General features: G+C 40.9%; 1 protein-coding gene across 1 annotated transcript in view; it reads left to right on the top strand.

Annotated features, from left to right (window-relative positions):
• Nucleotides 1–13,284, top strand: part of NHS (NHS actin remodeling regulator) — a 169,265-nt gene extending 155,981 nt beyond the window's left edge. Inside the window, exons 6-9 of the mRNA XM_069971240.1 lie at nucleotides 4,301–4,432; nucleotides 5,161–8,085; nucleotides 9,344–9,470; nucleotides 10,686–13,284. Of these exons, the coding sequence (XP_069827341.1) occupies nucleotides 4,301–4,432; nucleotides 5,161–8,085; nucleotides 9,344–9,470; nucleotides 10,686–11,256 (3,755 nt within the window). The 3' untranslated portion in view covers nucleotides 11,257–13,284. The remainder of the gene's footprint in view (nucleotides 1–4,300; nucleotides 4,433–5,160; nucleotides 8,086–9,343; nucleotides 9,471–10,685) is intronic.
• Nucleotides 13,285–17,430: the final 4,146 nt, after the last annotated feature.

Raw genomic sequence — 17,430 nt, 5'->3', positions numbered from 1 at the left:
GACAAAGTATAACAGATCCCATGTTGCTAGATTAAAGGGGTTGGCCGCTTTATAGTAAAATTATTCAGTGTACAGTATTAGTAAGTGTATTCACTGTATATACTGACAGCGGCTCCCTGTGTACCTCATAGAGCTAATATCAGACTCCTCTCCTCCAGGCTGTGCTGTCCTGCTCTGTGGTAATTCTGTCCATAAGATGGCCGACATGGAGGAGAATGTGACCATGTCCCGCCCCCCCAGTGTCCACCATAAGCATATAGAGACACAATGTTAGACACTGGGGGGAGGGCATGTCACCTGCTCCTCTATGTCGGCCATCTTATGGACAGACTCACTACAAAGCAAGGCAGAACAGGGGGGGGGTCTGATTTTAGTTCTATGAGGCACACAGGGAGCTGCTGATCCTTTTTCCATTGACTTCCATTATAAAAAAAAAAGGATCCTTATTTTTTTTTTAATGTACACAAGAATAAGGTCAGATCCTTTTTTGTGTATGTTAAAAAAAACAACCGATGCATGTTTTTTAATGGCAGTCAATTGAAAAATGGATCAAAATGTCTACACACAAATGCATCCGTTTTTCCATCCATTTTTTCATCTGTTTGTTGCTAAATTGGATGAAAAAAAAACGGATTGCAAAAACATAGTGTGAACCTAGCCTTAATGGAGCGCTGACTCTACAAACGTGGTGCGCACCATTTATTCTTGGGACAATTTTAGGTTTCAGCAGAAGGATAAGGGATAACATCTTGAGATGTGAATACCCCTTTAATGCATAAAAATTATAGTGTCAAAATAAGTTTTTCTGGTTCAGACCCTTTGTTATACAACCCATTGAACCACATGCAGCATATAAGGGGAATATATTTGGGATCTATTGTATATATACTGTATATTGAAGTTTTGATACCTGGCTCTGGAGGACTGCACACATCCACATCCTATATACTGTTTTCAGGAATATTTTGTACCTCTAATAAGAAACACACACCCTATATTTCACAATGACATGTTATGAGGTCTTGTGGTGTTTACAACCCACTTTTCCAGGTCATTCTATAAACAACACAAAAGCAGTCCTATAAATAGGAATTTAGCTTACCAAATCACCTGGGTGTCACCTGCCCGCTCCTAACAGGATGGTGCCAGCAGTCTGCCAGCAAAAGGTTGTCTGCTCCCGTATAAAGGTAATTGTATCTTCTGTTGACATCTAAAAGCTAGGGAGAGTACTGTACACCATCTTCTAGCAACCTGCTAAGGGTATACAGGCAGAATAAGTTCATGTAGACTCATTTGTACTGTATAAATTATTTACAGGGTTTCTCACTTTAAGATCTTATTTTCATTGTCAATCTGGCAAAATGTGTCATTGTGTAGACCCACATATGTATAAAGCTGAAAACATGGCCTAGGAACTTTGTTACTAATATTTGGGAAAACTGTGACATGAGGTTACAGAAAATATATACTAGATAAGGATTGACAAATATAAAAATACAGGAAAGCTATGTGGTGTGTTATTTTCAGTCTGACACAGTGCTCCCTCCTGCCACCTCTGTCTGTGCCATGAACTGTCAAGAGCAGTAGCAATTCCACATAGAAAGCCTTTCCTGCTTTTCAGACTGAAAAGAATATACCACTTCATGCAGGACATACAGCAGATGATAAGTACTGGAAGACTTGAGATTTTTTTAATAGATGTAAATTACAGTTGCTTTGAATTATTTATTTATTTTTTTTGCTGGGAAAACCTCTTTAAATTTACCAATAATAAAAGGTAGACATGTGATGATCTAAAATATATACAAACAAATATTCTTATTTATTTAATTAATCATTATATATGGTATAATGTGCTCCTTATATTATACATTCATATTATAAACTCTATTGGTCAGTAGAGTTTGCAGGGTATTATAATTACCCATGAACTCAGGACCTATACATCCATAGCTGTCTCCAGGTTAGAGAACATATCACTCAAATCATTGGTATACTTCTTTAGAATCTCCACTTACTAATAAGTGCCAGGAAGAGACTTCAAATCTGCCTTTAGGGTAGCTACACACGTACCGGATCCGCAGCGGATTTCACGCTGTAAGTTTGCAGAGCAATCCGCTGCGGATCCTGATAGTGTGAAGTTGAATGGGTCACATACCCGCAGCGGAATTTTCATCCCACTGCCAGTATGTGACAAGGCAGCACTGATTGGCTGATGGGGACAAACGGGAGCCGGGAGACTCACACACAGCCGCGACGCCGAGCAGGTAATGTATGCTCCGGGCCAGGGCTGCGGGGGGGGGGGGGGGGGGGGGGATTAAAGGGGCCGAGTTACATATCCGCAGTGGCAGGGGCGTAGCTAGGATTCATGGGGCCCCATAGCACAAAACTGTACGGGGACCCATAAATCCTGTACGCCCCATTCCCCACCCCCGCCAAACACACACAATGACGCACATATACACACACAGAGGCACCATTAACATATATACAGATACGCCACTGACATACACACATATATACGCTGTAATGTGATTACACTAGTGCTGATGTATACACCATGAATAGACTGTATACAGGGAAATCATCTCAGTGTAATAAGAAATACTCAACCAGAAATAAAAGAAAATGCAGCAGATATTAATGGTGGGTTCTTTTATTAGAGCCCAACATTAATAGAAGCTGCTGCAGAACATCTTTGGGAGCAAACACACACATATACACCAGTGCTACAGACATTGCTGACATACACACACACACATACACCAGTGCTACAGACACTGCTGACATACACACACACACATATATACACCAGTGCTACAGACACTGCTGACATACACAAACACTCACATATACACCAGTGCTACAGACATTGCTGACATACACACACACACATACACCAGTGCTACAGACACTGCTGACATACACACACACACATATATACACCAGTGCTACAGACACTGCTGACATACACAAACACTCACATATACACCAGTGCTACAGACATTGCTGACATACACACACACACATACACCAGTGCTACAGACATTGCTGACATACACACACACACATATACACCAGTGCTACAGACATTGCTGACATACACACACACATATACACCAGTGCTACAAACATTGCTGACATACACATACAGATAGCCACAGATACATACACATACTGACATATAAATATATACACAGATACATATATACACACACTGACATATACATATACCCACAGATACATATATATACACTCACTGACACACATACACAGCACTTACAGCTCCCAGGCTTCCCCCTCCTCCTCCTGTAGTCCGGGCTGATCTTCACATAGGTATTGAGGACCTTTGGGTCATGAGACCCAAAGGTCCTTCATCCCTCTCCTGTGCCGTCTGGCAGGTCCTGCTCCTCTGTTCAGCCCGCTCACCCGGCATTACAGTGAGGGGGCTGAACAGTGCAGTGGGGGTCCCTCTTCCTCTCTGGACCCCTGGGGGAGCGGGGTACCTACCATGAAGGCAGGTCAGGCTTCCTCGGGCCCCCTTCCTGCAGGGGCCCCATAGCAGTCGCCTTCCCTGCCTTCACTGTAGCTACGCCACTGCGCAGTGGAATGAAAATTCCGCTACAGATAAATAACCCTTCACACTATCAGGATCCGCAGCAGATTTCACTGCAAACTCGCAGCGTGAAATCCACTGCGGATCCGGTACGTGTTAAGCTACCCTTAGTTTACCTTTAAACTTTGTTTTTCTCATTTTGGGATGACATTTTTTGAACCAATTACTAGTTTTCTATACATTGGTATCGAGATACAATATTTCCAACATACAATGGTCGTCATAGAACCAATTCGCACTATACAAACAGAGGCAGGAGCTGCTATAAATCTACACACGGGATGCTGCCTATGTTCCAACCACAGAACATACTATAAATAGGCACAGAGAAACAGTATATGGCGCACCCACAAATGTATGACAAATGAATCAATATCTGAGATATTGATTCTTTTGTCATACGTTTGTGGATGCGCCATATACTGTTTCTTTGTGCCTATTTAAAGTATGGAACCAATTCGTAACACTGGGACTTCGTAACACTGGGAGCCAGCGGGCCTGCCTCCAGTGCTTCGTGCTGGTGCTCGGTAATAGATCGGCACTGCTCGCAGGAATCTAGCGTTGGTTCAAAAATAGGACCGTACCACCGCCATCCCCGCACTGGTGCCAGTCTGTTCATGTGAAGAAAAAAAACAATGTACCTAGTGGTCAATCAAGAATTTCAGTATTTCTGTTTGTTTGCAGGTGTTGGATTTGACAGAGAAGCAAGCATACGCTGTTCCCTGGTGCATTCACAATCAGTTCTGCAGCGTAGACGGAAATTGAGAAGAAGAAAAACCATATCAGGAATTCCTAGAAGAGTTCAACAAGAAATAGGTTTGATTCTGAAATTAATATTTTAAAACTGGAGAGATAGCTGTCGACTGAACAATCGTTCACTGCACATTCACTGTTATTTAAGGGGTATAGGCACCTTGAGGCCATGTTCCCACAGTGGAAAAACAACGGCCGTTCACGCTACTTGCGACCGAAATTAATAAACATGTTTATTATTTTCGGCCGTAGTTAGCATTGTACAGCCAATGTTCACGCAAAACGGCCGTGGTTGTTGCTCTGTGGAAACATAGAAGTCTTACATTAAAGTGTCACTGTCACCATAAAAATTTGGATATGTTATAGAGACATGTCAAAGGTTAAGATCGGTCTGGGTCTGAGTGTTCACACCTGTACTGGAGAACGAGCCGGGAGAAGACTGTGCTAAGCAGTCATAATGTAAGTCTATGGAGCCCTACTGATTATGCTGACACAGAGCAGGGTGCGGACATGCTGCAGCTCGATCCTTTGCCCCATCGTTCTGACAATCGGTACAGGTCTAAACACAAACACGGACCGAACAAAAATGTTGACATGTCTCTATGACATGTCAAAAGTTTTCTATGATGACAGTGATACTTTAGGATAATGCCTTTTTGTCCATAATCTCCAAACAAGATAATCCCATGGGGTAAAGGAACACAACAGGTAGATACTACAGAAAGATACTGTTGGCTTGACATTGTATGTTTTAATAAAGAAGAGATCTAGTGACTTTTTTTCTCTTACAGATTCAGATGAGTCTCCTGTAGCACGTGAGCGGAATGTTATAGTCCATACCAACCCTGATGTTGCAAATTCTGCAAATAGGAGATGTGGAACTCGAGATACAGAGTGCCAAACTGAAGACATTCTCATTGCTGCTCCCTCAAGGAGACGAATCAGAGCTCAAAGGGGCCAAGGTGTTGCATCACTGTCACATTCTGCAGGAAACATCGCTGCCCTCACTGAGTCTGGAGATCAAATGTTCGCCACAACAGTATCTAATCGAATTCGTTCTCGTAGTCTTCCTAGAGAAGGTGCAAGAGCAAGCAACGAACATGACTGTGCTCAGTCGACAACTTATAAAGACGATTGCTATATTACAAGCTCAGAGAGGTCACTAAAGAAGGAAGAACTCTTAATTGGTCAGAGTTCCCCAGAACACCCGTCTCTAGGGTTAGCATATTCTCAGCATAGTCCGCCATTAGAGAGAGGTAGGTCAAGGCTATCAAGAATGCCTGATTCAGGCAGTTGTGACATTTCCTCGAACTCCGACACATTTGGAAGCCCTGTTCACTGCATTTCTACTGCTGGGGTGTTACTGAGCACGCATATGGATCAGAAAGATGATCATCAATCATCAAGTGGTAACTGGAGTGGAAGCAGTTCTACATGCCCCTCCCAGACATCGGAAACTATTCCTCCAGCAGCTTCTCCTCCACTGACCGGATCTTCGCATTGTGATTCGGAATTATCTTTGAACACAGCTCCCCATGCTGGTGAAGATTCAAATATCTTTACCATTGAACAATACAACGATGACCACTTGGATAGCATAAGAGCGCACAGGGCCAGCTCATTTACATCAACAGTTGCAGATTTACTTGATGACCCAAATAACAGTAATACGAGTGACAGTGAATGGAATTATCTTCACCATCACCACGATGCTTCATGTCATCAGGATTTTAGTCCACAGCACTTAAAGGGAGATGGCCTAGGCTGCCCAAGTTTTAGTAGTATGGGTACTTACGATAGTTTCCTTGAGAAGCCAGCATCGGAGAAAGCAGATACGGGATCTCATTTCTCTGTGGACAATGAAGGATACTATACCTCCATGCATTTCGACTGTGGTCTTAACAGTAACAGGAGTTATATTTGTAGCTATGCACAGTCAGGGACTGAGAATGACCAAGATACAGGTGTTTCTTCCATGAGTTCAGACTGTGTTTGGCAACGTTATGTAGATCACAGAAGACAAGGAAGACAGAACATCTCATTTAAGAAACCAAAGGCAAAGCCGTCACCACCAAAACGATGTTCATCTTTGAGAATTTCTGATAACCACGCAGATGTTTCTGACATGAAAGAACCAAAGATAACCAGTGTGCAGCAAGCGCTTCACACCTCCAGGGAAATGATGCTGCCACTTGAGATTTCAAATACACCTTCAAGAACAGAGAACTTTTCTCCACCAAATGAACAAGACATTTCGTGGGTCAATCAGGAAGACAATGAATTAAAGAGTACTCAATTTATCGCTCCGGAAATTCCATCATATAAAGAGGAAGGAGGTGAACAGCATCACTATGCAGATCTGTGGCTCATCAATGACTTGAAATCAAGTGATCCTTATCGGTCTTTATCGAACTCAAGCACTGCTACGGGTACTACCGTCATAGAATGCATCAAGTCACCAGAAAGTTCTGAGTCACAAAATTCACAGCCTGAATCTCGTGCCACCACTCCTTCCCTTCCTTCAGTTGAGAATGAGTTCAGATTAGCGTCACCAGAAAAGCTGGCAGGGTTAGCATCTCCTTCAAGTGGTTACTCAAGCCAATCTGAAACGCCTACTTCATCCTTTCCTACCCCTTTCTTTTCAGGACCATTGTCACCTGGGGGTAGCAAAAGAAAACCAAAAGTCCCAGAAAGGAAGTCCTCCTTACAGCATCCATCTAAATGTGGAAATATTTTCTTAAGCAAAGAATTAGAACTTCCAACGATACCTCCTACACATCTTGACCTAAGTGCTCTTCACGTGTTGCATAAACCTTTGCCATATAGACCACAAGTACATGCTTTCAGTCATGTCAATCAAAACCTGTCAGAGGATGAACTTAATGCAAATTCATCGCCTGCCATTGCCATAACACCTTCAGTGCTGAAATCTGTCCATCTAAGATCAGTCAACAAGCAAAACAGGGAGTCCAGACAGAAAGAATGCTCTAACATATTATGTACACAAGACCCTACAATAATTGTGGAGACCTATCCCCCTGAAAAAACAAGTGTGCCAGCACCTAGGAAATCAATATTGCGCCAGTTCTCTACGGAGGAAGCCATGCTACCATATATTGATGCATCACCAGTTGACACAAGCCCGGAAATGTTTTTTCAAGGAAGTGCCCTCTTTACTGGTCATGGTTTATACAAACCAGAAGTTGTGACACCTTTGATGACCAGAGCTAAAGAAGCTGAACCTGAAAAACATCAACAATATCGGGCTGAAGATATTATAGAAGAAACGATTTTCACAGCACAACCGGAAACAATTACGAAATATGTACAAGATTACTCGGCCAGTGTCAGAGATTCTGCTCCTGAAAAAAGGAGTCACTCTCAAAAGGAAGGGCAACTCAAAACAGAACAAGAGCCAAAAGTACATTGTGACCCATTAACCATATCTGTCAAAAGAACTAACACTGAGGTTAATGTGAGAGAGAGAACCGCTGAGGTGTCTCCATTGACCGGCAATGAGCCTGACATAAGCAACAATGACAAAGTGCCTGCAAATACTCTCAGCTTCGAAACGGAGAACATAACTTTAAATCCACTCAGTGACGAATGTCCAGTGCAGGAATCTGAAACTGTATCAGGTATTCCAACCAAAAGTGCCTCAGAGGACAGCCAGATGGATGACACATTGGAAAACATAGAAGACATCCCATGGAAAGGTTAGTTTTTAGCATGTTTACATGTAAAATAACTTAATCACATAAAACTCACAAGAATGCTTAAGATTACCATGTAGTGCTTCCTGAAAAATCTTGATCATTAGTTTTGGTAAATATTACATCTACTAGCCTTAAGTTCTGACATAGGACTCCAGTTGTGCTTAACTTATAAATGAAGGCTAGAGATCAGCGAACTTCGAGTCTTGGTTTGTCCGAAACCAAACTCTCTGCATTTCATTAATAGTGGCTGAAGAAGTTGGATACAGCCCTAAGACTGCCTGGTACACATGGTCCATGACTGCCTAGGGCTGCATCCAACTTCTTCAACCACCAGTAATTAAATATCAAGAGTTTGGGTTTGGAAGAACCTGAAAGTACTCAAAGTTTGCAGATTCCGCCATCAGGCCAAAGAACTGTCATGTCAATTCCATGGGCAGACAGTGGAATCTGCCTGAGCATAGATTGGAGCCTATGGGACAAGCGGAACTTCAAGCGGAAGCGCTCATGGAATCAGCTGGAAGTTATCTTTGCGGATTCTGTAGAGTGCACATACAGTACCCTAACATTAGTCATTAAGACAGAGGACCTAGAATAAGGTGACCAGGTCTCCTGTGGGGCTGTATCTAGCAGGAACAGAGAAACCTCCATTCCTGGTAGATAAACCCTTTACATGCTGCGGTCACATGGAGACTACTACATGTGAGGAGCATGCTGTACTTATCCAACAGCTTCCCGGATGACACAATCTCCATTGCCATGGATGTTTCCTGGAATTTGACTCCCAGCGTCTGAAGAAGGTGGTTGCAGCCCTATGTCTGGAAACATGGATTCAGCCATAGGCTGTATCCATGTTTTCCTGGCAGCCCTAGGGCTGCATGCAACTTTTCCAGCCATCAGAAGTCAAATGTTCAGATTCGGATGAACGCGAATGTTCATCCGAAAGTTTGTTTATCGCTAGTCTAACATATATCTTTTACAATATATCTCTGTTATTTTATGGAAGGTTTGCATCTAAGACAAAAGCTTATGCCAAGTCAAGCCAAGAGAACTAAAATATTTGCTCCTTACTCCTACTTAAACTTGACTGGCCAAAAAGAATTCAATTGGCCTTAGTTTGAAAATGACCTGCCTTATAGGTGATCACATAGCTTGACTGTATCTTACAAAATGTGCACTCTATGTAAAAGGCATGTGCAATGAATTAACATCAAAATATATATATTTGATTTATGCAAAACGCCCTCCTTTTTATCTTCAGAATCCTCTATGAGCGATGACTCACTTTTGTCACCCATGACTGAGGATTCCCAGGCTGACACTGATGATGTCTTTGTATCTCCAAACAAACCCCGCACTACTGAGGATCTATTCGCTGTTATCCACAGGTAAAATACATTATTATACAATAAAATCAGACATTACATTGATTAGATTAAATGATCGATGCATTATGGGTAATTTTATTTGTCCTGGTGGCAAAAAAAGGACAAACATTTTTGTAGCTTGTCATAATAACTTGTTATATCAAATAGACAAGGACAAGTTTGCTGCCTTTGGGCCAGTTCACACGGAGTAAAACTGGCAAAGCAAAGGAGGCAGCAAAGAGCTCCGCCGCGGAATTCCACCAGTTTTACTCCATGTGAACTCGCCCTTTAGCTAAGAACCTTGGTTTAGCAGAGCTGCTATGTGACTCAATAGTGCTACCCTCTGCTCCCAAAAGGCCTGTGATCCATATAAATATCCTTGATCAATAAGAGTAACTTCACACATACTTAAAAGAGAAGTCCGGGCAAAGCTATTTTTTTTAACAAGTGTCGGGAAGGGTCAGGATCAGGATAAAAATAATAGCATGCTCTTGCCTCCTCCGCTAGTACCGCCACTCCGGTCCCTGGCCGCTACCTGGTTTGAGTCGGGGCCCGGGTCGTAACGTGTGCGGTCCGCTCAGCCTGTCAGTGACTGTAAATTGAGATGAGCAAACCGGGTTTGGGTTCGAGTCCATCCGAACCCGAGCATTCGGCATTTGATTAGCTGGGGCTGCTGAACTTGGATAAAGCTCTAAGGTTGTCTGGAAAACATGGATACAGCCAATGACTATATCCATGATTTCCACATAGCCTTAGGGCTTTATCCAACTTCAGCAGCCACCGCTAATCAAATGCCGAAAGTTCAGGTTCGGATGGACTCGAGCATGCTCCAGGTTCGCTCATCTCTAACTGTAAACTTTTTACTGATTGATGTAGATATAGATGTCACTCCCATCATCTAGTTCAATTATAACATAAAAGTGGTTGTAATTACTTAGAATAGCACCATTCACTGTTACTGCTGAATACTTTCTTACTTTACGTCTATTTGTTTAATATTAAAACTCTATACTCAAAGTTGTTCCTTTTTTTTCTGAAAACATTTAAGTGAAAAAAGCTAAAAAAACAAACAACTCCCCCCCCCCCCCACAAATTGAGGCCTTTGGAAGGTGTATGGATGGATCACTTTACTGCTGAAACCCTCTGTGATCAATAACTTTTGACATGTCTGATATTTATATATAGTTATAACATTATATATTATATTAACTTTAATCTTCACCTTCTTTAATACAGATCCAAAAGGAAAGTTTTGGGCAGGAAAGATTCTGGAGAAACCAGTGTAAAAAGCAAATCAAAAGCTTTACCTGCACCACCACCACCCCAACCGCCCACACCTGCAGGTTCTCAGAGGTCTGCGGGTCTTATCTACAGGAATGCCAAAAAATCAAATACATCAAATGAAGAATTTAAGCTACTCCTCTTGAAAAAGGGCAGCAGGTCAGATTCCAGTTATCGTATGTCAGCTACTGAAATACTGAAGAGCCCAGTAACTCCCAAATCGATTGGAGATTTGCCCCTTGATTCTTCTGGCTCTGAAGAACATGGACAGTTGTCTCCTGGAAGTGATGCTTTCTCACCATTATCTCCGTGCTCTCCTCGGGTAATATCTGAAGGATATTCAACAAAGACTATGTCAGCTGCCTCTAGGGTTGGAAGGTCCCGAGTGCCTCCGGCTGCAAGCAGCAGCCGCTACAGTGTTAGGTGCCGGCTATACAATGCCCCAATGCAGGCCATTTCTGAAGGTGAGACAGAGAATTCAGACGGCAGTCCTCACGATGACAGATCTTCACAGAGCTCAACGTAGGGTCACAATTATGGTTTCTTGTCACAGATTGCCATAAAGCAAAAACGGAGAAGTTGTGACCATTTACTAATAAATAAGGGATGTCTACACACCAGGTGTCGCTATTTTATGGAAACTTATAAAAACATTGGTTTGTATTTCTTTTCCAATGAACTTTTTGTGAAGAAAAAAAAAAAACTGCCTGATAAAAAACAATATTAATTTATCAAAAAATATTGCAGGGTGCTGCAAAGGACATCTAAAAGCACTGAAATAATAACAATGGACAAAAGAAATTTACTAGTGCAATTACTTATCATTTAGAATTCTGGAAACCTGTGTTTACCTAAGCTATTGTTTTCTTAAAAAAATGTAGTTATTGCATATCTAACAAATCCACTTTAAAGGGGAAGTCATAGGAGAGTGTTGCTATGGAGACTGCTCATAATGTAAAAAACAAAAAAACATAGTGAAATATATAACTTTGCTAAAGTGCTTCCCTGGGAAATAAGCAGAAGAAAAGAAGATGAAATTCTTGAAAATAACTATTTTTGTATATTAGGAATTCAAATAATAGAGCAAACTTTCAAAGTAAATAAAAGGATGTAAATAAGATATTTTTGATAAAATTGTACATAGGATTATTAAACTTTAAAAATTGGATATGCAGCCAATGAATAAAAAAAAAAGGCATTAGAAATCATGGAAAGTATGCGGTAGCTCTCCGAAAGAACGTGTTGCAGCACACATGAGGAGATCAATAAATTCTGAGGGTTAATAGGGGAATTGTATTCTGTGAATACCATCGTCCTGTTCTGCATCACAGTAATACTTGACCATGACCATTAAAATACTCAGCAGCCTCAAATTTCTTTTTTTTTTTTGTACATTTTTAAAAAATTTTGTATATGTTTTTCTATTGTAAAAAAAAAAATTTGAAAGTACTGTAGCATTCATTCTTCTTTTCTTACTCACTAATATGTTGACTGCAAGACCAATCATATCCAGAGGGGCAACGCTGGCTCTTGATGGTATCCCTCTGTGTTGCCATCTGGAACATAGGCAAAGTTAGGGTCGCTGATGACTAGGGGGGACAATGTTGTGCGAAACGTGACCTTCTCAGCCATCGTTTTCCAAAAGGGACAGACGTAAGTTTTGCGATGAGAAAAATGGTAAATTTTTTGCATTTGCACATAGATATCCATACTATATGAGGTGTTTTCTGTAAAGTCTTTTAAAAAGTAAAAAAAATAATAATAATAATTGTTGATGCCCAATATACCTGATGGAAGTGCCATTATAAATGAAACTGTGACAACTGCACGTGAGCACAATATAATATTGTAGACCAACAAAAAAACACCTTTTGTACTGTGCACTAAATCTCTGAATAAAAATGGGAAGGATCACCCTAGTATACAGAACAATGACTACTGTTAAAGATGCGTAGCATGGGTGGGTATAGGCAGAAGAAGGCTCCTGTGAAGAATTATACTGACCCCCTTGGTTGCCAACAGCAAGTTAGCGTTCCATAGCTGTCTGGCAAACTCTTCACTAATGTGCCGGTTTGGAATATTTTACTTTACCAGTCATTCTAAGTTATGGAGATCATTAGAACAGCCCTAATGTAATACAATATAGGTAGCACTGTTTTTTCCTTCTAAGGTGGAAGGGTCTGTTTAGTTTACAGGGCCACTATGCAGCTGTATAGGCTGTGCATGTGGTACATTCACCCTTGATATGGACACTTGTTAATAAGTTGTTTGTTCTTTGTTGTTTCTGTGGCTTTGACTTAATTTATTATTGCTGTTATGGGGAAAAGGAGTAAAAAGTTATATCTATGAATCTATACTTAAATACTAAATAGGGTTTTCATAGCATCTTGCTGTAAGTAAATATATGGCATTATGAACCATCAAGCTATTATAGTGATAGACCCATCAAAACCTAGAGAAATTTAACATTTATTAATGACCAATATTACCTTATTACCTTTAGGCGGAATCACCACTGCAGACTCGGCTCGGAGTTCCGCATGCCTCAGTGTTTCAATGTAATGTGTTGCGCGCCTCCACTCTCTGCTCAAAGAATTGACATGTCAATTCTTTGAGCCGAGAGCAAAGGCAGGCAACACATTACATTGAGACACTGAGGCAGGCAGGATTCAGAGCAGATTCCACGGCAGGGGTTTCTGCTCGGAATTTCGGTCTATTTTACTCAGTGTGAACGTACCCCTGGGCTCACAGCACGTTCGAGTCATCCATCGGTGTAATGAATTTGTGTACTTGCTAAAACTAGCGTAAGCCCAAGTTGTAGACTCTTGCTTACACCTTTATTGCCTTATGTTTTTTTTTCCTGTTTTTATAAGGGCCCTGAAAAGCAAAAGCATAGACTATCATTCTTTTTTGTCTGTTAAAAAACATTCACGTCTGTTTTTTAATCACTATTTTCAATGGGCAGTATGTGCGGGTGACATGTAGGCCCCTACTGTACATTTTACAGCCAATTTTTCTGCTTGTACAACAACTTTACGGTAAAACGTTATGCAAACCTAGTCTACCAGCCTTTCTTAAAGATAGGCCATCAATATTGGGTGGGGGTCTGACTTTTAACCCTGCCAATCAGCAATTAGAAGGGGAGCTGGGGGGGCAATGCAGCCTCTTCACTGTTTACATCGGTGTCATGTACACCCAAGCACTACAGCCCTTCAAACAGCTAATCAGGAGTCACCCCACCAATCTAATATTGATGACCTATCTTGAGTATAGGCATCAATTGTGGAAATCCCTTTAAAGCATACCTGTTGTGTTCAGAAGCGTGTTCAGAACGTCACGTATGTACGTGTACGGCTGTCATTTTTGGACTTGAGTAACAGTAATTCTGGCCATTATATGACTTGCCTCTGGCAAGTTTCAATAATTGTCCCTGCAGGCTATATTGCTAATTGTCAGTTTTCTCTGATGTCTTCTCTTCCCTTCCCTGCCATTGATTTTTATGGGCAGCATGTAACCTGATCCCTCAATGACCTAATCTGTCTTGTTTATCAAGGCAGAGTATATAAGTGAAATGTGTCTAAATAACACAGTTGGTAGGAGAAGGAGAAGATCTAACCCTGGGGTAGGGAACCTTGGCTCTCCAGCTGTTGCAAAACTACAACTTCCATCATGCCTGGACAGCCAAAGCTAAATGTCCAGGCATGATGGGGGTTGTAGTTTTGCAACAGCTGAAGAGCCAAGGTTCCTTACCCCTGCTCTAACCCATAAGTAGAGAAAGAACCCTTTCTCTCAAAATCCTATCATTTTCTAGTATATATCTTAAAAAAAACGGCACTGTAAGTGTAAATGAAGCCAAAGGACTGTATTCACATGCAAATTAAAGGTGTAGGCTGGGACCTTAAATTGATACTACCAATCAAGTGCAAATAAAGCCCCTTTATTGCCCCTGAATGGGGCAAGTCCCTCTGATCATACATTGAGAGAACACTAGTTAGGTGAAACGTTTTATGTCTTACTGTAAAAGCACAATGGCCCAGATATATCAAAGTGAGCAAATCTGCTCCTAGCAACCAATCACAGCTCAGGTTTCATACCTTAACAAGCTCTGGTAAAATGAGAGCTGAGCTGTGATTGGTTGCTATGAGCAAGTTACACCGGTTTCTATGTTACACACTTTGATCAATCTGGGCCAATCTTTGTCTTCTTTATTTCACTTCTAGACATAGAAAGACCTATTCCTAATCTTGTCAAGCATATGTGAATACAGCACTGTCAGTCCCGACGTACAATATTAATAAACTGAACAATAATTAAATAAACCAGTGTAAAGCTAAATACATCTCATTATTGTTCTGACCATGCTTTATTTCCCACACCTGACCATAGAGAAATCAAATAATTAAAGGGGTTATCTGGCGGAAATATTTGTCTTTCAAATCAACTGGTTTCAGAAAGTTGTATAGATTTGTAATTGACTTCAATTTAAAAATCTCAAGTCTTCACATACTTATCAGCTACTGTATGTCCTGCAGGAAGTGGTGTATTCTTTTCAGTCTGACACAGTGCTCTCTGATGACATCTCTGTCTATGTCAGGAACTGTCCAGAGCAGAAGAAAATTCCCATAGAAAACCTCTCCTACTCTGGACAGTTACTGTCTCGGACTGAGGTGGCAGCAGAGAGCACTGTGTCAGACTGAAAAGAATACACCACTTCCTGCAGGACCTACAGAATCTTATAAGTACTGGAAGACTTGAGATTTTTAAATAGAAGTAAATAACAAACCTATATAACTTTTTGAAACCAGTTGATTTCTAAGATTTTTTATTTTTTGCTGGATAATCCCTTTAAGATCTAGTCCGATAAATCAAATCTTGCCGAGATGCACACTACATGTATGAAATGAAATCTATTTTTATTTTTGCATAGATATTGACTTTAAATAAAGGATAGTGACCATGCAAGCAAAAAAGAGATATGCTGAAGAAATAATACTTGAAACTTTTTTGCAAAGAATAATAATGGACATATTACGAAAGTGATTTGCACTTTTGGTCATATTTAAGATAGATGTCAGTGAGTAAGAGAGATAGCTGAGTAATGTTTACACGTCTAACAAAGTACTATGAATGAGACAGTAAGTGGTGAAGAAGGTATAGGGCAGTCTGCTAGCGGCTGGCCCGGAATTGCATCATGACAATGGCCTCCAGCAGGTTTACTGAAGGTTGGAGAAGTTGTTTTCATGTATGATCATGTTGTTGAATCAGTAGGAGGGTTTTCAGGTATCTGAAGACCCTTGATCTTGGGAACCGGTTAGTGAAAATACATTTGTATAGAAAATGCTGGTAAAGAGTATGTATAATAGGCAAAAAGAGTGGCTAAATATAATGGTTTTCCTAGTCTTAAGATTTCAGTTGCATGAGTGTTTGAATCCAATATGGAATATACTGCATACATGGGGAGGGGCTGTGTAATTTTCTGTATTCCTGCACTTATACTTATAGAAACTTAGAGAGTTTCTTCTTGATACATTTTTAAAGTGCCCAGTCGGACATGAAGAGTTTACGTGTAAATGCACCACATATTAAAGATAGGTTTTATCACTACTGATTGCGGTACTTATCATGGACATAAGCCTCTATGGAGGAAACATTCTTCTCATCTTTTTCATTCAGTAATAAGCAGTAATGTAGCTCCCACTTACTACAAGATCAGCATGTCCACGTATTTAGTAACGCATGAAGGGAAGTGTTTCCGTCTTATGAGAAGAGGGGTTAGAAAGAGCCAAAGATTCCTACACAGAACACATGCATGCCTAACCTCAACAGGTTGTTTGTACTATTGTTTGCCCAGAATTGTAATAAGGCTTTCCTTTAACTAGAGTTAGGGTACGTGCACACTATGGAATTTCCAAGGAGACTTCAAGCAGATTCCGCCGGGCGGCCTCCGCTTTGGGTTCTACCTGTTCCATAGACTCAATGAAATTTGATGTCGAATTCCACCCAAGGAATTAATACGTCAATTTTTAGGTTCTACCCGTTCCATAGACTCAATGAAATTTGACGTTGACGTCCACCCAAGGAATTGATACGTCAATTTTTTTGGGCGGACGGTGGAATCCGCTGGCAAATGTCTATTGAATGGGCGGAACTTGAAGCTGAGTCCACCCGGTAGAATCCACTTGATGTCTCAGTGGAAATTCCGTAGTGTGCATGTACCCTAAGGGTCCTATTAGACGAAACGATTTTTAATGATTAACGATCGCAAACAGGCACTACCTGAAATCGTTCACCATATTACACAGAACAACTGACGTTAGTTACGATGGTTACTATGATCGTTTACTCCCAGCAAAATGAATGAACGATGTGGAATAACGTTGAACGATTACCGAATGAATGCGAAATTGTATGATTAAAAATTATTTTAGGTTCAGCTCAAAAGATGGATCAACGACACACAAACGATTTTTCCATCGATGCCTGCATTCAAACAAAACGATTGTTTACATTTGAAAGATATAACGATTTTTCGCACGATAATCGCCCTGTATAATAGGGCCCTAAGGATTCAGTATACTGTCCTGGCCATATAACTGTAAGAAAAGAATGAGACCTGGATAAGGGTGTATTATTTTATCACATTTGTGCTGGGGGTGTTAAACTATCACATTAACGCTGCAGGGCAATCATTACCTATTGA

This window comes from Dendropsophus ebraccatus, chromosome 5 (genome assembly GCF_027789765.1).
Source record: "Dendropsophus ebraccatus isolate aDenEbr1 chromosome 5, aDenEbr1.pat, whole genome shotgun sequence".
NCBI lineage: Eukaryota > Metazoa > Chordata > Amphibia > Anura > Hylidae > Dendropsophus > Dendropsophus ebraccatus.
Note: the sequence above shows the minus strand (reverse complement) of the source record. Positions and strands in the feature narration are given on the sequence as shown.